This window comes from Falco punctatus (genome assembly GCF_963210335.1).
Source record: "Falco punctatus genome assembly, chromosome: 4".
Taxonomy (NCBI): domain Eukaryota; kingdom Metazoa; phylum Chordata; class Aves; order Falconiformes; family Falconidae; genus Falco; species Falco punctatus.
This window is the reverse complement of record NC_137583.1, coordinates 67,320,283-67,343,283: the sequence shown is the minus strand read 5'-3', so window position 1 is coordinate 67,343,283 and position 23,001 is coordinate 67,320,283. Positions and strand designations below refer to the sequence as shown.

The 23,001-nt window shown below is 39.4% G+C and overlaps 1 protein-coding gene across 2 annotated transcripts in view; it reads left to right on the top strand.

Moving 5' to 3' along the window:
• Window positions 1-22,739, top strand: part of SVIL (supervillin) — a 79,204-nt gene extending 56,465 nt beyond the window's left edge. For both annotated transcript variants that reach the window (XM_080383031.1, XM_080383030.1), the window contains 21 exons: window positions 71-221; window positions 2,898-2,987; window positions 3,070-3,156; window positions 4,218-4,395; window positions 4,678-4,850; window positions 6,093-6,248; window positions 6,977-7,113; window positions 7,629-7,776; window positions 7,916-8,061; window positions 8,931-9,106; window positions 9,207-9,351; window positions 9,665-9,941; window positions 11,807-11,958; window positions 13,151-13,256; window positions 14,070-14,277; window positions 14,952-15,085; window positions 15,764-15,919; window positions 16,321-16,464; window positions 20,561-20,682; window positions 21,507-21,662; window positions 21,788-22,739. In XM_080383031.1, the coding sequence (XP_080239157.1) occupies window positions 71-221; window positions 2,898-2,987; window positions 3,070-3,156; window positions 4,218-4,395; window positions 4,678-4,850; window positions 6,093-6,248; window positions 6,977-7,113; window positions 7,629-7,776; window positions 7,916-8,061; window positions 8,931-9,106; window positions 9,207-9,351; window positions 9,665-9,941; window positions 11,807-11,958; window positions 13,151-13,256; window positions 14,070-14,277; window positions 14,952-15,085; window positions 15,764-15,919; window positions 16,321-16,464; window positions 20,561-20,682; window positions 21,507-21,662; window positions 21,788-21,874 (3,129 nt within the window). In that variant the 3' untranslated portion in view covers window positions 21,875-22,739. The remainder of the gene's footprint in view (window positions 1-70; window positions 222-2,897; window positions 2,988-3,069; window positions 3,157-4,217; window positions 4,396-4,677; window positions 4,851-6,092; window positions 6,249-6,976; window positions 7,114-7,628; window positions 7,777-7,915; window positions 8,062-8,930; window positions 9,107-9,206; window positions 9,352-9,664; window positions 9,942-11,806; window positions 11,959-13,150; window positions 13,257-14,069; window positions 14,278-14,951; window positions 15,086-15,763; window positions 15,920-16,320; window positions 16,465-20,560; window positions 20,683-21,506; window positions 21,663-21,787) is intronic.
• Window positions 22,740-23,001: the final 262 nt, after the last annotated feature.

Here is a 23,001-nt window from a genome sequence, read left to right as displayed (position 1 = left end):
CCAGTGTTCAGCTATATCCTGGTCAGCTTATCTGTTTTTAAACATCTCTTTCTCTCTTCCCCCCAAAAAGCAGAGAACGGCAGATAACCAGGAGAGTCAAATGACCATTGAAGAAAGGAAACACCTGATTACAGCTCGAGAAGAGGCCTGGAAATCCAAGGGTAAAGGAGCAGCCAATGATTCCACACAGTTCACTGTAGCTGGCCGAATGGTAAAAAAAGGTCAGTGATGAAACAATCCCAATATAAGTAAGCCACTGCTTATCTGTCTAGTCAAAATTAAGTCAAGCTAAAGCTATGCAGAAACAGTATCCATGTTTAGCAAGAGGAGAACTGTTTGTCTTCAACTGAATATCATGCCATGAGGCTGTTCGCTCTTGCTTCTTGTGGCTGTTGGTATTGATCTGTTTTGTTCCACACTGTTGCACTACCATCCAGTTGTTACTGGGCTCTGCCTGACTGGTGGTAGTCCATCACTTGAACAGTTGTATGTTTTGGTTTTCCTTCTGGTACAACCCAGAGGGCACAGTTGGATTATTCTTTCTTATTTATTCTTCCTTTCAAAACCCAGGTGCACTGTCTAGGGAAAAGTTGTGAAATCTAGTTGTTGCTGTTGCTGGCACTTCCCCCACTCCTAGAATCACTGGGAATATGTAGCAAACACATGTTATTTTTATGGATGCTGTTTTGGGCAACAACTTGCAGTGTTGTGTTTGGCTGAAGAAATCACTGAACAGATTTCGGCATGGAACCAGGGAGTAGAAATGACAAGGGAGCAATGTTAACATTTTTGAGATCTCAAATTCAGTCACTGTTTCCAGATTAAATCATTCTTCTGAAGTGGACAGGAGTCTCTGAAGTCTGTACATGGTAGAAATACAGCTGTTCATGCAGTGTGCCTGGGAAGATGATAGCTTTGGGAAGAAGACACCTAAACTGATCTCTTTGTGGTTATTGAATACTAAATTTTGTTTTGTGAGAAGAACTTGATAATTAAACACAACAACCATGAACCTTGACTTAAATGACAACCACCAAAAAAAAAAAAATCATTGTCGGGTGAGAGCAGTGTTTCAACAGGGAGTAACTCCATTTGCAATCCAAGCCACATTCTGTTGGCAGATAAATAAATAAACGGTACTACAAATTACATCTATTAGTAACTGATTTTAGCTGCTGCTTACATTGTTGCGCTGCTAGAAATGCCTGTGGTCAGTGTTTAAAAGACCTCCTATTTTGGAGGGTCACCAAGAAAAAATGTTGTCCACGGACTGCTTTTTGAGATTTTTTTTTTTGCGCTACACAGATTGGTCTTTGGAAAGTAATAGAAGGTGATAGCATTTGCTGCTCTTAATAAGAAAAGGAAGATACCTTGAAAGGATCTCTTTAGGTGCAGCAATCATTCACTGTAATCCAGTGACAGTGGCATCAATAAAAGTAGCCCAAGTATGATTTTATTCAGATGTGTGCTGGTTTTGTTGCCTAAAAGAATAAATTATCGCAGTGAGTTTTTAAGAGATGATGATGATGAGAAAGCAATACAAAGTTAAATCTTTGATATATACATGTGCACAGAAGCTGTATTTTAATTGTTTCTTGTTGCTGAAAATTTTTCAGTCTTAATTGGAAGTTGATCCTTTACTAACATCTGAAGCGGTTGTTAGGGTGGTCTTGTGGGTTAAGTCCTGGGAGAGCTGCTTAAGAGCTGTGTCCTTTCAGTTATGTCTTGATGAAGGCTTTACTAGTTGACTTAAAAACTGCTGGAATTTTGAGTCTCTTAGGTAACAGGGAAGAAGAGTGTATGTGGAAAGCTACTCAATTATATTCTAAATCTATCTTGGTGTTAGATAATTACGGCTTGCTAGGACTTGCAGTAAAGATAGCGGAGACATGGTTAGTATATATTATCCCATCACAGTATTGGTTTAATCTGATCAAAATAACAAAAGGCTTCAACTTATGTGTCTCAGTAATTAGTAAGCTATGGCTAATTGGAAAATAAATACTACAGGAAAGTTTGAATGCCATTTTCCCTATTTACTGAAAGTCTAGACAACAAGAGGTAATAGATGTGATTCCTTGCTTCAGTGTGCTTCTCTACCTAATAAAAAACATGAAACGGAGAGTTCCATTTCTCCTAGTGGAGCAATGTAGATTCACATGAAAAGAACTAAACAAAAAATCATTTTATCCACTGGGTCCAGAATGAACTGCTTTATGATAGTCGCTGAGAAGGAGGGAGAAGAATACAACAAAAGGAGGGAGTAGTGCTTGATATGGTCGGGACTCCAACTTCTATTTCTACTTCCATTTCCACATGTTCTTAAAAATGCAACAGGGCCCAAGAATCACTGCTTAATCCAGAGACAGCATTCACAGGTCAGATGCATCCTACTACATTTATTAGTAGAGACAGGTTTAAAATAATAAGGGGGGTAAGGGTCGTGGTGGTAAGGTACCAAGCAAGATCTTGGTAGTTCCCTGCTAACTGTATCTTTTTGTTCAAAACAGTTTCATGTTTTTAAAATGTGGCTTGTGGTAGAACTGGAGTCCAAAATGTAGACCAAATAAACTGCTGCTACCTTGAAAACAATCAAAATTACTGTATTCAAGAGAAAGTAGGTATCTTTTGTTAGTTTGCTTGCAGACACTTGGAAACAAAGCTTTGTTCTTGTGAATGAGACATTCACAATCTGAAGCTGCTGTTTATTTAAGAAGCAGGCAGGGCAGTATACTCTGCCATACCTCATACGACAGTTGTTGAGGCTGGGGAAGTATGAGGGACTGCAGGAAGTGGCCAGGCTTGTCTGCTTTCCCTAAAAAGCTTCGCCTGTCATCTTTGTTGGAAACGTAGGCTGATCTAGAACTGCATTCCCTATGTTCTGTGTTCTTTTGTAGGCCTGGCTTCTCCAAGTGCGCTAACACCAGTAGCATCACCTTTCAGTAACCGGCATAAATCTACCACTCCAGTTACAAAGCCCTTGGAAGGTAAAGCATAAAAATGGCTGAAGTATGTTCAGGCATTTTTACTTTCTATCAATTAACAAGTTTTAATTTCTGGTTTGCTTAGAAATTGAAGCCAGGCCTGATATGCAATTGGAATCGGATATGAAGCTTGACAAGTTGGAGTCATTCTTGGGAAGGCTGAATAACAAAGGTTGGTATGAGTTACCAAAGGTGGCAATGTATACACTCTCCAGCTTCAATAAATCACTTAAAGTACCTCTTAGTTAAAATACCTGCTAACACAAACTGAAGATTTCTTTCTTCAGACTGCACTGACTAATGGTGCTTTTTTGTGATTCAGTCTTTGCTAAATTTTAACAAAAAAGCCTTATGCTCAGTATTACAAATATGCAATAGAATAAATTGCAAATGTCAAAGTAACTTTCTTCTTTCTCTGCATGCAATGTACTTGTTCTTCTTGAGAGCAGAATTTCTCAAAACCACACAGCAGTCTGAACTATATTGCCATATACAGTGAAACAGCTTTAAATGTGGTTTAATCTTATTAATATCAAGATAGGATGCTAAGCTGCTCCCAAGCACAATTAATTCACCTTCATGCTTTTTTTGAAAACGGACTCTCTGTAGCAGCTCATACAACGTCCTTGTACAGCTTGTTGGCTACCTATGAAGCTGTCTGGAGTTCTCTGGTGTTTCCATCTCATATGGCTGTCCTCCATTTGTAAGGCAAAAATCCTTTTGTAATTTGCAGAGTGTCAAATACAATAAACAAACATATTCACATTTCAGCAGAGGAGGCAGTAGCATGCAATAATGATTGTGCCGTACTCGCTAATCCAAAGTAGTGACATTTCCACTTCTAGTTCTAGTAGATCTTTTCATAGGAAGGAATGATGTGGTTGGAGGCAAGATGGGATATACAAGGCTATAAAATGCTTATATCATCCTACCAAAACAACTCATTTTTGATAGTACCGATCTTTATTCAGCTATATTTCTCAACCATTTTGAAATAAAGACTATTGCATATGAGTAGCAGTTACACTCTGTTTTTATCATTCTTTTCCAACAGACTTTTCTACTATCTCTCCTTCAAATTCCATCAGTTTAAAAAAAGAAACAAAAACCAAAACACCATCCCTACTCCAAAAAACCCACCCCAACAACTACCAAACAAGCCATGTTTACCTGTTCTAGAGTTAGAAATTCTAGTATGACATTTTCATGGTGTGAGGGGTTTTTTTCCTGCAGTTGCTGGGATGCAAGAGACAGTGCTGACAGTTACAGGAAAATCTGTGAAAGAGGTGATGAAGCTGGATGACGATGAAACATTTTCCAAATTTTATCGCCATGTGGATTTCCCTTCCTCCTCAGTGCCTTTGGACCTTGATGAGGACTTTGATGCTATCTTTGATCCTTATGCACCGAAGTAAGAACTTCCCCCCCCCCCCCCCGCCACTCCCATTGTTTTGTAATGCAGATAGAAGGGCAGTAGTCAAAATGTACAGCTTTAAGTCATCTTGTAGGTATCTTAGTATGGGGCATGTTCATTTCTTCTACACATTTCTGAAATTACTCTTCTACCTGAATCAAGGAACTGATCCTGATTTCCTAGCAAATGTCACCCCCAAAATCAAATCAAATCCATTGTTACTAGATGATTCTGACTAGGAAAATTAACTGATGATTATAAACACTGCTTGTTTTTCAGGTTAATATCTTCTGTAGCAGAGCACAAACGTGCAGTTAGGCCTACGCGTAGAGTCCAGTCCTCAAGAAACCCCCTGAAAATGCTGGCAGCAAGAGAAGATATTCTTCATGAATATACAGAACAAAGACTGAATGTTGCCTTCATGGAATCAAAGCGAATGAAAGTAGAAAAAAGTAGGCTAACAGGCTGATTTGTACAAGACATATCTTGCTATTTTAATTAAAAACTAAACAAAAGAAAAAATGTAAACACAAACCCCACAGCTGAAGTAATGGAACGTATTGTCTGAGAGGCAATAAGTTGATTGAGGTATAAGGTTGAATGTAGACTGTCTAGGTGGTCTGGAGAGAAGTGCATATGTGACTTCCTGTGGGAAACCTACCTACAGCCACCTCCTGTACATAGATTTATTTTTAGCACAGTCCCCCTGCACAGAGAATGAGAGAGAGTGCCACTGTGCCTGCAGGGCCAGGACTGGAGATCCAGGAAAGCAGATCTAATGTTATGCGGTGCGGGGAGGGAGAGCTGGCAAGAGTAGATAAACTTTTGTTCAGGTACACTGGCACAATTTTGGGTCCTGGTTTTTTTTCAGAAACTGGAATTAGCCCTCTTGTCTCTGAAAGATTAATTTCCATAAAGCATCATTTGTTTTTTACTTCATGTTGCTTTCCCCTGACAAGCAGACAGACAACAAAAGACGTTATTGTAAAATCTATTTAAAGGTTTGTCAAGCCACTTTTACTATTTTGGGTCCAAGTTTTCCTTACTACATTTGAACAAAGAGGAATCGTCTTTAAAACTTGCCTGTACTGATGAAAGCTACACTAATTATATGTGTAATACTTTGTTGACATTCAATGAGAAGCATTTCCCCAAGTTATAAATTCATAATATCCTTTGTCTTTGGTTGAGAAATAAGCAAAAATAGCCAAGAATTTAAGCTTTAAGTTTACAGTAAAACATGGCTAAGACTTTAAAATGTAAATGGCTGTTGCATTACACTGGCTGAGACAAATTTGAAGGAGATTTTAGATAATTAGCCTTGGCTACTCTGCTGTCTTTTATCATTAATCAATTATAAGGCATTGAAGATCTACAGAGTACTTCACAAAACATTGGGTAAGACATGTTTCCTAGCGAAGCTGGTACTTTTGCCAAATAACATAATTCTGACAGACAGTTTACTCTTGGATGATACTTAGAAACTTAGGTACTATGAAACCCACAAAGATTTTGGGCTAGCAGTTAATCTGAGTTCAACCTGGTTTTGCTATTGCTATCAAGAAGGAGAAAAACTGGAAATATTGGAAGGAAATTATTTTTTTAATGCAACAGCCAATTTTCTTCATATAATTTTGTTGTCTTCTTTTGTGTGTGTGTGTGTGTTATTTCTCCAACTTCTTTTTATGTACAAGTGTCTACAAACTCCAATTTCTCAGAAGTAGCACTTGCTGGCTTGGCAAGCAAAGAGAACTTCAGCAACATTAGCCTGCGGAGTGTTAATCTAACAGAACAAAATTCTAATAACAGTGCTGTGCCATACAAGAAGCTAATGCTGTTGCAAGTTAAAGGTATGCTGGAACTGCTTTTACTTTCCATACATAATAGGCTGATCGTAACATGAAAGAGTCACTACTAAGTTCTAGATCTCCAGCTTGAGATTTACGTCCAAAACCTAAAAGAATGAAAACTATGAGAAATGCAAAACCTTACAGATAGGTTTGCATTGTGGCCACTGGTGTGCGTGCAAGGAGAAAACAGAATATTGCAGGAATTCTAGCCATCTCCTGTGGAAATTTTTGAACTGTCCTGTTCTTCCAGTGCTCAGAGTAACTTGGAAGTGGCGTGACAGTATTCTTGCCCATTTCCCATTACATTGCATAGTAATATATCTGATTGTGCAAAATAGTAGCTACTTTTTTCGCAAAGTAAAATTCTTAAAACTTTTTACTGCCTACAGAAACTGTGCTATAACTTTACTTAAGCAAATGTAAAGGATTCTAGAATTTGGCTGCTGTCTGCCATTTATTTAATTCATTTCTTTCCAGAAGGACATGAAGTTGTTAAAGCAAGGACGGGAAATAATAGAAATATTAGTTGGTAGGAGGTAACGTTTTTTTGTTTCCTGTGAGTAAACCCTTTTTCCACAGTAGTAGTCTTTTAATTCTTCTTTAACAGTGTGTTTCCATATATTTTGTGAAACGTGCTGGGATTGTTTGTATTTCATTCAAAACAAATTAGGTCTTGGCATTTGATAACAGTAGTCAAAGGAATGTAATTAGCTTTGTTTTCTCTTTAGGAAGAAGACATGTTCAAACAAGATTAGTTGAACCAAGGGCCTCATCACTGAACAGCGGAGACTGTTTCCTGTTATTAACTCCACATTTGTGTTTCTTGTGGGTAGGCGAGTTTGCAAATGTCATAGAAAAAGCAAAGGTTAGTACTAGTTGGGGTTTTTTAGTATTTATTTTTAGAACTCTCGCAGTGTATGTCTCTGATGCAATTGAGCCTTGGTGCCAGTTGTTTCAAAAAGTAGCATGTAACAGATAGTCAGTGACAGGTAGATATACAGAATTTCTATAAATATGTTTTAGCCTGTGCACTGAATGAAAGCTGACATAGGAGTGTGTAGGTTGTGAAGCTGCAAGAATAAAGAGGATATCCTCAGGAAACAGATTTGCACTCAAACAAAAAATAGACTGAATTGCAGGATGTCCTTTTTATTCCCATGTTCATTAAGATCAAGTCTTGTTTTAAGGCAAATGAAAGAATTAATGTATTTCTGTAACGTTTTCTCTAGTGTCTGTTTATTTAGTGCAACGAATAATAACTGCTTCTGCTGCTGATTGCTCTGTGATATCCTATCTACTTTTGCCTTCTCACTGAACAAGATATGCACAAATATTCCAAAGATTTAAGCAATCCTGTTCAGGTAACTGTTAATCTCTTAGGCTTCAGAACTTGCAACTTTAATTCAGACAAAGAGGGAACTTGGCTGTAGAGCTTCTTATATACAGACTATAGAAGAAGGAATAAATACCCATACCCATGCAGCTAAAGACTTCTGGAAACTCCTTGGTGGACAGACAAATTACCAATGTAAGCATTCTTACAGTTACAGTATCTGATGTTTGACCACAGTAAATTAGTTAAATTAGTAAATTAGTCGGTTCTCTTTACTAAAGATAGTTGGATGTTAATTTTTTTTAATTATTTTTTACAATCTTTTTTCCTTAAGCGGCTGGAAGTCCTGAAGAAGATGAAATGTATGAAGCTGCAATAATAGAAACAAATTGCATTTACCGCCTTGTAGAAGATAAACTCATTCCCGAGGATGACTACTGGGGAAAGGTGCCAAAATGTACCCTGCTCCAACCAAAAGAGGTATCGTGCCACTTACTGCTCCTGTGGTAAGTGCAGGAACATACAGCTGATAATGACTTTCAGTAACTGAAAATGCTCATGGAGAGGATCACTGACAATTGGGTTCTCTGTGTTTCTTAAGAGCTTCTAAACACTTTGCTGTCTAGAGTGTGTTGCAGGTCTCAAGAAATTAATCGTGTTATCTTCAAAGTGAAATACTGGTTTAGGAAGTGTAAATCTTTTTGTCAACAGTGGCTCATTCCAAAGTCATGAAGTGCAAAACAGGTAGCACTTCGGAAAAACAAAACAAAATGCAAACCTGTTTTCCCTTTTGAGCATTTTTATTTCTAGCCTTAGCACTTTTCCCTTTTGAACAACCATTTCACCCATCTAAGTAGGAATGGGAGCAGATTTCCAAAATAAAGACATGATGCATTTTCTTGGAAGTATTCAAGTTGCTGCCTGTTTGCTGAGCCAGTTACCCACACTGTATATTCTGTCAGCCTTCCCAAGCTGCAGGATGAAGCATAGATCTAAATGTCAGTGAAAGCTGCTGTAACTGGACAGCAATCAGTCCTGCAACAAAAGCAGGTTTTTAGTAACAAGAGCTCTCTAATCTGCTAGTGACTTAGCTACCACCAAAAGATAGACCTCATAGCATTCCCTGTACTTGCTTCCAGTTATCCTCAACCATTGGACATCACAGAGCGCACCGCCACCCTGGCCTTACTTGCGTTGCAGTGCTAGTTGTTAATGCCACTGCAGAAACTTCGATATTTGGAGGAGTTTGTGTTAAACGCGCTGTCAGCTTGCAGCACTAGAAAACTGGAGGATCAGGGTACCACCTAACCTAATAGTAGATTATTTATTTGTTTTGGTTTGGTTTTTAGGTGCTGGTGTTTGATTTTGGCAGTGAAGTATATGTATGGCATGGAAAGGAAGTTACTTTGGCACAAAGAAAGGTTGCGTTCCAGCTGGCAAAACACTTGTGGAATGGCACCTTTGACTACTCCAATTGTGACATAAACCCTCTGGACCCAGGGGAATGCAATCCCCTCATACCCAGGTATTAAAACTCAAGTTTAGTCTCACTGCAGAAACTTAGTTTTCTTGTCCTTATTTCACATTGTTTAATTTGATTCTGGTTTTTTTATTCCCTTGTACAGGAAGGGACAAGGACGCCCAGACTGGGCTGTGTTTGGCAGACTCACAGAACATAATGAGACCATACTGTTCAAAGAAAAATTTCTTGATTGGACAGAGCTGAAGAAACACAATGAGAAGAATTCTAGTGAATCCCTTCACCAGAAGGTGCATATAATAAGCATGCTAGATATTTCAAACTAGATGACCTAGCTGGGATGGAAGCCAGGGATGCTTGTTCTCAAGGATCCAGAGCACTTTCTTTATCTTGCAGGCTTTGACCTAGGGATCAGAATATCACCACCTACAGTGAACCCACATAGTTGCTTTATGTTAGTGCCAAGCAACTCAATGAATACTGCCAAGGTGGCTTTGACAGAGCATCAAATGATGACAAGATATTAAAGTAATGAAAAATGGAACTGTGGGGTAAGAGGAAAAAAGCTATGCTCAAAGAAATCTCTTCTGTGTTTTTTGACAGGAAGAATCCAGATCTGACTCTAAACCGTATGATGTCATGCTAATGGTAGCTGTGCCCCCAACAACTGTAGGCACAGTCTTGGATGGAATGAATATTGGCCGGGGCTATGGACTTGTAGAAGGAGAAGATGGGAGGCAGTTTGAGATTATCACGGCATCTGTGGATGTCTGGCACATCCTGGAATTTGATTATAGTAGACTGCCTAAGCAAAGCATAGGGCAGTTCCACGAAGGGGACACATATGTGGTGAAGTGGAAGTACATGGTGAGCACTACAGGTTAGTGAACAATTCCATTTCATCCTGCTGAAACAAGGTGAAGTGCAGCTAAAACTGCTGCTGTACATGGTGAGATCCAGACCTAAACTTCCTTAGATGTGAAAATGTTTTAAAGATTAGGAATGCTAATTTAGCCTTCCCAGGCCATTAGGAAGTAGAGCTTCTTCCTTTATTTTGTTTAGAAGAAGGCATTAAAAAAAAAGCTGTACTTATTTTTCATACATCAAATGTAATACTGTCCATCTCTGCTTTTACTCAACAGTGGTGTTGTACACGTTCACAGGACAGCTCATTAAGCCAGAATTCTGCCCACATCTTAACACCAAAATAACTAGGCAGATGGACTAATGTCTTGCAAGAGAGGTAGGCTTAGCAACAGGGAAAGCCTGTGCTGGGTAATGGAGAACAGTAACAATGACAGGAAAAGCCCTTGCCAACTCACTGCCCTTGCTGTCCTTTTAGCTGTTTCTGGAAACTGTTTGCTATGGGTTTCAGTCTCAAGTGGAAAACTTTAGCAGTGTTCTGACAAAGAGCCTGGGAGCAGCATGTAAATGTTGAGAATCAGTCAGCTCAGTATGCTCACTGGAACTATCCCTTCTGGCACTGAAATAAGGATAGGTGGTTTTTGTGGTAAGTAAAATAGAAATAGTTTAAAAATGATTGTTCCAAATAGGAAAATATTAAAATTGGTTGAAAGCAGTATAACTATACAGCTTCAGGCTTTTAGCCAAAAACTGTAGGTAGGTCTTATTCAGGACTGTTAAGTTCAGATACTGGGAAATCCAAGAAAAATACAAAAGCTTCTAAGTCTTGGGAGAAGTGGATAAACACTAATACTAAACTGTAAACAGACTCCTAATTCAAATAAATGACATTATATTCTGTCACTCCAAAACAGAGTAGGAGGCGGTACTTTTATGGACTGAATGTACAGATAAAAGTGAAAACCATAAATTTTAGAAGTGCATAGTGGTTTGAATATTCTCAACTTAAAAAGACCAGGATGCTTTCTCTCAAATATTTCAGTTGGATGCTGCTCAGCTCCGCTGAAATCAAGGGAGCAATTTTAATATTTTATTTAAGAATCTGGTTTAAAGCTTTTTTAATCTGATTTAATTATATCTGTTTACTCAGTATTCACTAGAAAGAGTAAAATATTCCATAACTGGTTGTATTGTTGAACTTCAGTTGCTGTAAACATTATTTGCTTAACATAACAACTAAATAATGATATTTCAAGAAAAGAAGTTTTCTCCTATCCCACTTTCCAGACCAACATGAAATACTGAGTTAATTAAAAAAAAATAAAAAAAAAATAAAGCTTACCTAATCCTAACTTTTTATGACTGCAAAGTACTGTTTTGGTGTTCTGCTGTTCTGTAGTTTTCCTTTCTAGTATCACTTTACCAAGAAATATTTTTCTTTTATGCCTGTAGCTTTCTCAACTGTTGCTGTTTCCAGTATTGCTCAGCAGCCAGCTACTCTCCTGCTGCCAAAGAACAGCGTAATGTGGAAAATGAGCCATAATGCACTCTTCTGGTAACATGACTGGACATACCATTTCACATGCAAATTGGCTCAAGTGATGTCAGTTATTTTTCTCCAGATAGTACCAGTTCTTTCTACATCTCTTTCTCTGGCCAACACAGGCATCTCTGCCTGTGGGCTTAACTCCACCAGTTGAGACAATGCCAGCTTTGCTCAGGGACGCACTGGCTTGGCGGCCTAATGTTCCTCCAACTGGACATTTTATCTTTCCTGTTCTGGATGGGATAGAGCTGAGCTGGCAGATAAGATAAAACCATGTGTTGTTTAAACCTATAGCCAGAGTACTTTCTTCAGCATGTGCTTTCTGTTTTTTTCAGTTGGAAGCAGGCAAAAAGGAGAGCAACAAGTAAGGGCTGTCGGAAAAGAGAAATGCGTTTATTTCTTTTGGCAAGGAAGACACTCCACAGTGAGTGAGAAAGGGACATCGGCACTGATGACAGTGGAACTTGATGAAGAGAGAGGAGCACAGGTGAGCTTCCTGCAGACCTAGGTGGCAGACCGGGTAAGACTTGCCTGCCCAAGTAGCCACTAACTGTCAATGCAGATTATCTTTTTTGCTTCCTGTCTTTCTGTAAAGGTGTTCTTGCCTTACAGATAGCCAGATCTCAGAATTACTTTTGGCTTTATTCCAAATTCCAGAGACACCTAATTTCCTTTATGGATTGTCATTCCCAAATCCCACTTCTAAAGATGGTATTTCTTAGAATGGCTGGGGAGGATGTTTTCTCTCCTCTCCCTGCAGGAGCAGGTGAAGCACAGTTACACAAATTTGTGCCTTCACTTCAAGTGCATGTTGAGATAACAGGACTGTCTTGTAGTGCTGAGAACAGGAGAAGCACTTTCTGCCAGGCCAAGATACGAAAATACATTTGAAATTTTCGATGTATTTATTCTGTAATTACATAGTAGATTGTTTTGCAGAGATTCTAGCAACTGCAGATTCAGCTAGTCTGAAGCTCAGAGGACAGGCTAGCTTGCTTTGTGTTTTGGCAGTTAGCCTTTGCTGTGACTTGACTGTTAACAGCATACAAGATGCGAGGTTTAAAGTTAGTTTCTGTACCTTGATAATGCTGTACTTAGATTTTAACAGCAGCATAGACGTGACCAGTAGTACAGAAGTTCATAGAGGAGATAGGTAAATACACTTAATCCAGAGGGTGGGATACTGTGCAGCATAGCTCATTTAGCAATGGCTATATCGGTTTCATAATCAAAATGCAAAGTTGAATGAGCAAAGAACATGCATATTGTCATATAAATCCATTTTACAACAAATTTTAAACTTACTTCAGTTCCTACATTATCTCCATAAATTTCAGAGAACATCAGGCAAGATGGCCCAGTCCTGTAAAAAAATCAGATAATGGTTAGTTTAAATTAATTTAAATTAAAATTTATTTGGTATTCCAAATCCTCTGAAACTCTTGATTGTTGGATTCCAGCTAGAGGTTTCTTTTTAATATGCACGTCACATATGAAATCTATTGCATGTTGATATATATGGTAATTTAAACAATAGTCAGCAGTTGTATAGTAGAAGGAAAGCCATCTTCATGGGTAGCCATAACTATGTAATTTTTAATAATCCATAAAGACTAGTTTTTCTGAGTCTGTATACTTGCTGCACTTTTTTAATGAAGAGGGGTGCTTTCAATTTCCAGGTACAAGTGCTTCAAGGGAAAGAACCACCATGCTTCCTGCAGTGCTTCCAAGGAGGGATGATTGTGCATGCTGGAAGAAGGGAAGAGGAAGAAGAAAATGCACAAAGTAAATTACTGTTAGTTAAGAGCTTCTGCCCCCAGATCCTTTTTTTACCTATTGTGAAGGGCTTTGATTCAGTCTCAACTACTGTATTCTGTAGAAAAGATAAACTAATGCCATGAAACCCATGAGACAGCTTTGCAGTGCTTTGTTTCAAGGTAGTTTGTTTCTTCTTTGAGCATAGAATGGATTTTGTCACTCTAGAGCAAGCTGACTTCATTGTATTGGTATGCATATAAATTCTTCTAGTTGTTTTTTAGTTAAGTGTCCATTTGCTTTAAAATATGTTCTTTTCTGTGTAGTCAGGGCAAAAGAGTATTTTTAAGAGCAGTTCTCCTGCTCCAAGGAGAACTCTTAAGCTTTTGTTACCCATTCATTACTTTTTGCAACATATTCCTTGAATGCTGCAGTTGAGGTAGGAGAATTTCAATGCAGTAGACATGTTCCAGTTCGGATCTGAATGTGACCTCCCGTGCCTAACGTGCTCAGGGGAAGAGGAGCTGAATAGTAGGACTGCTGTATTCGTTTCCCTCTTTTTCCTCTATGAAACAGAGCAGAAACTTGACTCTTCTGCTCTGTTAAGCTCTTCAGCTCTTAATACTTGTACTTTTGTAGCAGGGTTTCAGAAAACATCTTTTCTACAACATGGTTTCTCAAGTATTGTTAGCCAAACCTGTTAGCTAGTTCATTCTGTGACAATATAGGGATGCGATGTGTGAAATTCATCCAGTATGAGAACAGCTGCTCCAGAGCAGAGGTCTTGAATTTTCAATCCCATGTGACTGTATAATACTGCTGCACTGTTCCTGTCTGCTCCAGGTGACTGGAGGCTATATTGCGTGCGAGGAGAAGTTCCCAATGAAGGAAACTTACTTGAAGTAGCATGTCACTGCAGCAGCCTGCGTTCCCGGACATCCATGATTGTCCTCAATATAAATAAAGCTCTTATCTACCTGTGGCATGGCTGCAAAGCACAATCTCACACCAAGGATGTAGGAAGAACAGCAGCCAATAAAATAAAAGAACAGTGAGTGTCTGACCTATGTTTTGGAGATGTTTATACAGGCTACCAATTTACTTAAAATAGTCTGCCTCAAACGAAAGTTGAAATAAATAAAGCTGTCCTCTGAGTACAACTGCAGCATGTGCATGCTTGGTAAGGAGGAGGAATGATGGGTAGTTGATTTGGTGGAGTGGGGAAAACACATGTTCTGTAATCACTTTCACTTAAGGTCAAACACACTTATTCTTCCTACTGTAATAATTACAGTTGCAAAAAACCCTGTTTCTTTCCATTTGGAGGGAGATGCTCAATATCTGAATAGCAAACTAAATCCCAGTTGATAGGAGGATTAGAATCAAGCCTTGTGAGTAAGGAAGAGGAAATGAATTTGGGAAAGCATGTGAGGAGGACAGCAGTAGTTACAAAAACAGGCAGTGAGGATCCCTACTGAGAGCTCATGTGAGCATCTCCTCCGCTCTGGGAATGTGATCAGTAATGATACAAGAATGGTTGCTGAAATTCCATATCTTGCTTATTGATGGTTTTTATCATCATTTTCCAAAAGCCTATGTTGACATGAATTGTGCAGCAAGCCTATAGAGTGCTTTTGGGTTCTAATAATGCAAGTGGCCAGCAGGTTTGTGTTAGCTGTGTTTGGGGCAGGAAAGCTGGGTTCACTCTCTTTCTTTGTTTTGTAGATGTCCACTGGAGGCAGGGCTGCACAGCAGCAGCAAGGTGACAATTCATGAATGTGATGAAGGGTCAGAGCCCTTGGGATTCTGGGACGCATTGGGAAGGAGAGATCGGAAGGCCTATGATTGCATGTTGCAAGGTAGATCTGCATTCCTGGATTTGGCACTCACATTTTAGTTTACTGGTCTATTGTATTGTGAGATTTAATGTAAAGCTTTTGAAGAACTGCTTGGTAGTTGAGATGATCCCTTCAGAGGGATGTTTCAAAAAACCTGCTAAGTAATACTGTTCTACAGGGAAAGTGCTGGAAAACCAAGCATTTCATTTTGTTCTTTTCCCCCTTCTGCAGTCCCTCTGTATTCATGCAGTGCAGAGCCACAGTTAATGCTGTAACCAATACACATTGCTTCTCTTCTGAAAGGATTTAGGAGGCAGTTCTGCACACATTCTTGTCCAGTCTTTGCTTTCAAACTGCCAACAAAGGTAGCAGGGGAATTGATTTACCAAGTGGAAAATTTGTCAGCCAAAAAGTAAACTCTGAGCTGGGCTTGCTTCATTTAAGCTGCAAAACAGCCAGTTACGAAATGGTGGATACTAACTAGCCATCATCGGATTCAAACTGATGGCAGCCAGCCTTTTAGCTCAAGTTCTTCACAGCTGTTGCTAGTCCCCCGAGACATCTGGGTGTCTTTCTTGATTTTTCAAAACCCACAAAATTTATGGTCACTCTAAAAGTTGATATTTTTTTTATTATTATTTTTTACATGAATCTCTGGCACTTACTGTTGGAAATCTTCTTAACCTTTGTTCTTTAAAGATCCTGGAAAGTTTAATTTCACCCCCCGCCTGTTCAGCCTCAGTAGTTCATCAGGAGAATTCTCAGCCACTGAGTACATTTACCCTTCAAGAGACCCTGCTGTCATCAATTCAATGCCGTTCTTGCAAGAGGATCTTTACACTGCCCCACAGCCAGGTACATGCTTTAAAATACTTAAGTAACAGGAAAACAGATAACTGTCCTGCATTGGGCAGCGGTTCAGTAACTGTGATCACTTTTAACTTGATTTATCACAGGAAAAGATGTGTATGTGATGCATATACAGCATTAAGCAGTAACAGTAATTTTTCTGTGATAAAGATCCTGAGAACTAATTAAACATACTTGTATCGCAGAAGTTTGCTATAAAAATACATTGTTTATATCAGAAAATCCGAGTTTAGCTGAGGTTCAGCTGGATGAGTAACAAAAGGGGCTGGTAAGCTTTGAAATGATCCTGTCCTGATGCTGACAAGCATTTAAGACTGGGGTTGTTTAGGGGATTCCGAGAACCAGTAAATGGCTGATGGTGAATTTGATATTTTTTGGCTGTGTAGCACTGTTTCTTGTTGATAATCACCATGAAGTGTACCTGTGGCAAGGCTGGTGGCCTGTGGAAAATAAAATCGCTGGATCAGCTCGAATCAGATGGGCTACAGACAGGAAATGCGCCATGGAGACAGTGCTCCAGTACTGCAAAGGTAACAGACTGCTGTGTCTGGCTGGTCTGATGTCATGTGTGTGTCATGTATGAAGTGTGTCATACCTTTCCACACCTTACTGTCCCGAGCTGAAAGGTACTCAGGTGCTCCCCCAACATTATCGATAAACATCACTGTATTTGAAGATGCGTTCTCGACTCTTCTTAGCAAGCAGTTTGTCTAGTAGTGGCATTGTTCCCAAATTGCCAAGACATTCTGCTAACTCAGTTCTCAGGAAGGGCTTTATTTCTCTTCTGTGCCCCCACTGTGGGACAATAGTTCAGACATCAGATCTCTAAAAGTGAATTCTGAGAACACAGCCTCTTAAACCTGAATGCTTTGTGTCTAGCTCCTTGTACATTTCTTAAGCTTTTGTATGTCAAAAGACTGAATGAAGATACAGTTTGCTGATGTAACTAGGTTTTGATTTAGTGGGGCAGGTGGAAAGACTATAAAGATCAAGAACAAGTCTCACATGGAAACAGGTGGCCGTTGGAAATACTGGAAATACAGCCTCAGTTCTGTGCTCATTGGTGCAAGACAGTTACTGCCACTCAGTGTGCAGTGGTTCAAGCTGCAATTGATGATCATGTAGCAGTACACTGACTAGTTTATTTTCTGCACTAGTAGAGTTTCCTTGAGACACCATAGTGCTTTCCTCTCACTTCATCTAAGGTTATGTGAGGCTGGGAACAGAACTTGCATCTTGTGATGGGGGATGAATAAAGAAAGATGTGGGGTAACATCTAGGAGGGGCATAAGAAACAGCCATGTTCTGTTAATTCAGAGCAGTTTCCCACTGTGAATAAGTCACTAGGGCATAACTGGTGCAAGCTATGTCCTCTTGCAAGGAAAGCCTGATTGCTTATAGACCTTGAGACCTCATAATGCCACTGATTTCTTTTGTAGCAAATAAACTTTAAAATTTGTGATACAGCTGGTGGTAAGTGTCATCTTCCTCCATAGACATTTGTATATTTGAAGAGGGAAGGCGGTATCCTTGATGGATTCCACCCTTATAAGGATAAGCCAGTCTTTCATTCCCAATCTGCAGGTCGAATAGGAGTAGGAGCAAGTGTTGTGTTTCTGCTCAGTTGTCTTGTGTCATCACTGAGGGGAGGTGGTAACACCCAACAGGAGACAACTGAAAACTGGTTCTGAAGACACCGAAACATGACCTTTATTGGGCTGCATGATTGCTCTGCATGGTTCATCCTGTGGTGTCCCTGGCACTGCCATGACAAACAGCAGCAGCATTTGTTTAAGAATGGGGGTGCTAAAGACAGGGAAGCAATTGGAAGAGTCTTTGGCAGTGACTGCTGAATTCCTTAAGAAGAGGCCAGTTACTTGTTCTTCAGCACCCCCACCCCTGGTTTTTGCAAGTCAGAAGGAGTGATAAAATGCATTTATTTGAAATAATTTCATACAATGTGCTTCACAGCAGAAGTGAATGTCAGCACAGAGGAACAAAGCCCCATGCAATGAAGTGCCCAGAGTTGCTCAGCAGGCTAGTGAGAGAGACGAATGTAAGATCCTGGTCTCAGTGTTTCTGGTGCAATGCTGTAATCTTCTGGTAATGAAAATCATGTTTTCTGGCCCCAGCAGAGATAGAATCAGATACACATGCTGAGGTTTGGATACTTTTCCATGTTTCTTGAACTTCATCAAGTTTGATGATGGGGAAAAGGGATTAATACCTTCTGCACTGGATAGGGTTCGCTGCATCAGAGTTTGATGCACAGCAGAAAGCTCTTCAGCGACTCCTCAGGGGTCTGAAGTGTAGCATATGTATCATAGAACAAGTATTTTTGCTGGGTGCTCACTTTACCTCTGGCCGTGATTTTGCAGCAATTTGGCTTTTATCCTCTTTGCCATGGGGTAGTTCTCTAGAGCTTTGGGCTGTGTGGTTGGATAGATACAGAGCAAGTGTGTTACTGTTAAAGACTGATTCTACTTGTACTGTTTCTATGTTAAGGCTGATGTGAACTTCTGTAGCAGTTTTTGACTGTTCAAACCATGCTGTTCTGGTGGTCGATCACTTTCACAATATCGTATTCTGTCAGTCACTTCAAAATTTCATTGCATCAAGCTGTGAGGGCTGACTACCTTTTATGTGTTGTTACTTACCAAGGTGAAGAAATTTAATTTCAAGAGATATCAACACTGCTGCAGTTATTTTGACTACCAGAATATAGTTAAGTGATCAGACGCATTAAAAGGCCTTTCTATTATTTTTCTCTTTCCATTTCTTTCCACATCTGTGTCTCCCCTGCCCCCAACCCCCCCCCCCCCTTTTTTTTTTTCCTTTTCCTGGCTTGCAGTGTTTTTCTACATGATGGTATGAAAGAGATTGATTAGCAACTCTGGATATCCCTTGAATATACCTAGCAGTTCTCCTTGTGCATAAACCTTATTTAACTTGTCAACATGTCTTGAAAGTTTTTCTGTGGTTTTATCTGCTAAATCAGCAGTTTGGAAAGCTGAGCTGCAGACCACTAGGAGAGGGAGGAATCTAGTTTGCCCTTAAGTGATTCTTAGTGAGGAGATCAGCTTGTGCTGAGGGCAGAGTTCATGCAGTAAATATGTTTATCCAGTTACACGCAAATTTATCCTACCTATGCTGGAACATTAGCACATGCCACTTCCTTTTATTTCTTGGCTGAATTACTGAGAGTGGAGCAGTGCAACTAGAGCAGATTCACGCATTTTTTTTAATGCAAAGTTTTTAGGTGCATGTTGAATCACTCCACAGAGCTTGTATCTGTGGTATTCAGAGTTTCATGTGAACATACTGTCTCTAATCAGTTTGCTCCCAGCACCTGATGTAAAGCCAAACATGTAATGTCCAGGTTTTGCAGACCTAATGGAACAACTATGTCCAGCCAGGCTCTCTGCATTCAGCACAGGCGTTGCATCAGTCCCTGGGGTGCTCCTTGGCAATGGGGAGGAGGGGGCTGTGTTCTTTTAGTCCCTCCCTCCTGACAGCCCATGCGCATCAAGTGCAGGTAGGGACTACAGTAAAAACCAGGGTCTTCTGTGATAGATTTACACTCTCTGGAGGAAATCTTATAATGTAGGGAATAACAGAATTTTGCAAGAGACAGTTTTTAGGGAAGCTACAGCCCTCAGAAGTGAGGTGGTGTCATGCTGCTCTGTTACTTTGACCTGATTCTGGACTTCGCAACATCTTCAGCTTTTCCATTGCCTATCTGGAAGAAAGATTTGATTAGACTGACTTGTTTGAATCCAAGTGAGATGAAGGTACAACATTTTTCTGAATGACAGCTCCTCCCAGTCCCTGACTGTGTGTCTACCTCTTTCTAATAATATTTGGAGTTTATTAGTGGTTTTGAATCCTTGGGGAATGAAATCATTCAGTCAGTAGTTTTTTCACCAGTACTTGGCATAATGAATTTAATGACTTAATTTGATGTGGCATCACTCCTAGGCAGTGTTATGTCCATGTCCTATATAGCGTGCACAGATACATGTGTTAAAGAAGCAGGACTGTCTTTGAAAATCATCAGTAGTTACCACCCAGCTGTTGCAGTACCTCTGTGAACTTTCAGATCCCATTCCTTTGAATTTAATAACAAAAGGATTGTGTTAGACCTCAGTATCCCAAGTTAAGAACAGTTTAAAAAAACTCACTTAAACCTCTAAGCTTAAGCTTTATTTGCTGCTGGCAGGACACTTCTGCTGAGCATACCAGAAGTTTTCATTTACCTGAATTTGGCTAATTTCAGACCATCAAACTCTGCTTACTCTATTCTAATTCTGTTTTTGTAAGATAAGAAATACATTGGATTAGGAAGTAACTGTGAGGAATTTTCAGCATACATGGGTTGATCTTTATGGTCAGATAGAGTAAAAGGCAGATTTAAGAATACTGGAAAACATGTTAAAAGGTGCCATACTACATAAAAAAACCCACCAAGACTGGTGAAACTTATTCCTACTTTTGTCTTAAATTACTTCAGCTTTTCAGGAGAGAATCATTCATACATACTTCCAAGGCAGCTTTGAACAGCGGGTGACATTGCAAAATATGGTACCATTTGTAATTTCTCTCTCTTTTTATTTTGACCGGTTTTAGGAAAAAATGTAAAGAAGCCCCCCAAATCCTATCTAATTCATGCTGGCCTAGAGCCTCTGACCTTCACTAATATGTTCCCAAGTTGGGAACACAGGGAAGACATCGCAGAGATCACAGAAATGGTAAATCTTTTCATGGCACAGACTGTTTCCTGTTGCTAATGGATGTGTCTTGTGTGGTCGTTAACATTGCTTGTTCGTGCTGTCAAGCCCCAAAATCCAGAGTATGAACTTCCAAAGTGCAGTTCAGGAGTGTGCACAGGAAAAAAATAACAACACAGCTAAATTCTGACTGGGAGTGTGGATATCAGAGGAACTCCTGGTTGTTCTTTCCTGTAACTTCTTATATTCTTTCTTGTTAAAAACGGGAGGAAAGTGTTATCTGAATCATCTCTTGGAAAGAGATGTGCTAGAGTTTAGCAGAACAACTCTTTCAACCATGTGAAATGGGCAGCAATATGCAGTTCTGGTCTGTCCTCCAGACTCAAAGTGCAGAGGAGCAAAATGCCCCGCAAAGGATCAGCTGGCTCCAAGAGCTCCAGCATTGACTTCCCCACCTGGGAAGCAGAGTCACAGCCGATTTACATGTGACTGCTTTAAAAGCCTTCAGTCAAGGGGCATCTCAAGGCGCATGACATGCTGTGTTTTGTCTTTTGCAGCCATCCTTAGTGGAAAATGATGGCTTTGTGACTAAACACAGAAGTCAACCTTAAACTGAGATTTTGAGTATGGGGTGTCCTGCTTAGTGCACACCCCTATTTTTTTTTTTCAGCTGTGAAATTGTTGTAGGGCAGCGTTGTTTACCTATATGCCAACCTGGATGTATAGCTTTGTGCTCTGTGGGCCATGCAGTGCGAGTTGATCCATGCCATCTTCAGACTGCGGTGGGAGCAGTTGGTGATTTCAGCATTGTGATCCTGTTCTCAGTTTTCCTTCTCTCCTTACAGGATGCTGATGTTTCTAATCAAATAATCCTTGTGGAGGACGTGCTGGCCAAGCTGTGTAAAACAGTGTATCCATTAGCGGATCTTTTAGCTAGGCCTCTACCTGAGGGAGTTGATCCACTGAAGCTTGAAATTTATCTTTCAGATGAGGACTTTGAGGTAAGGAGAGAATAGGTGCGCTGTTACTCTGTGCATGTGTGTCTAATCATGCTGTGAAGTCGTTTGACAGTTTTGCTACTTACAAGTGTTTTTAATAACGGTGTATCTTCTCATTTTAAATGCAGGTTGCATTAGAGATGACGAGAGAAGAATACAATGCACTGCCATCTTGGAAGCAGGTTAATCTGAAGAAGGCAAAAGGACTCTTCTAAGTTGTGTTTATTGGAGTGATACTAAAGGGATGTCAGTTTTCACTTCCTCTGCCCTTTAGAAGAATTGTTCCCACATTTACAGAACAAATAGAAATAATCTGAAGTTATTAGTGACTACCTATCCGGAAGTGTGTAATAATATAAAAGGCCAAGAGAACTCTTTGGAAATGGAAATCAACTTTGACTCCTAAAGGTAATGTGTTTAAGCTCTGCTCTCCTATGCACTTAAACAGTAGTTTCCTAAGCTACTGCTGCAGGTGTCCTTTGGCTATATACAATACTTCCCATTTTTGGTTTCGAAGAAGTTCTCTTTGTAAAGTGTTATTTTGTTAGTTTGTGGATTACAAAGAATTTATATTTATATAAACACATAGAACAAGTATGTATTTAACAATGCAATATATATTCACTTTCAAGACTTTCATTTCAAAACTACAGAAAAGTAGCTGGATGGCAGTTGCTTGTACTGAATTAGCTATACCACCAATATGTATCTCCTACGCATTCTGAAAACTTTCTCTTTGCAATAGTTAATGAATTGTTCTCAGTGCTGCTTCAGGTGCTAAACTGAACAAAGCGTTTGTATTTATAGCATGGATTTCTTGAGAAACTATGCGAATCAACCTTTATACTTTATTATCCAAAAATGTATAGTGCCTTGTTTTTTGTGTACAGTTTATATACAAAAAAAAAAAGATTGGTCTGCATTTTGAAGATGGCTTAGAATTGTCTCTTATGTTACTTTTATAACAGTAGAAATAAAAACATCTCAGTTTCTAATACTTGTTGTAAACATTAAACATGTCTTTTGTGATATAAGAACTGAAAGTAAAAGCTTCTGAATAAACTCCTAGCGATGCTCTCACTTGTCATTATTTTGTACTTTAATCTGTACTAAGTCATTGGAACCTTCCCTAACGTAGTATTTTATCAAAATATTTTAACCTTCGATACCTGCGGGTGTTGTACAGTTATAATTTGAGAGGCAGATAATACAGAAAATAATCAGTGTATGAGATAAAAATAGGTTGCACAACACTTCAATGCTGAACATTGGAACAGTCACACAACTCCTGTATCCTTTGGGTTTCCCCATTTTATAATGAAACTAAAATTATTAACTGGTT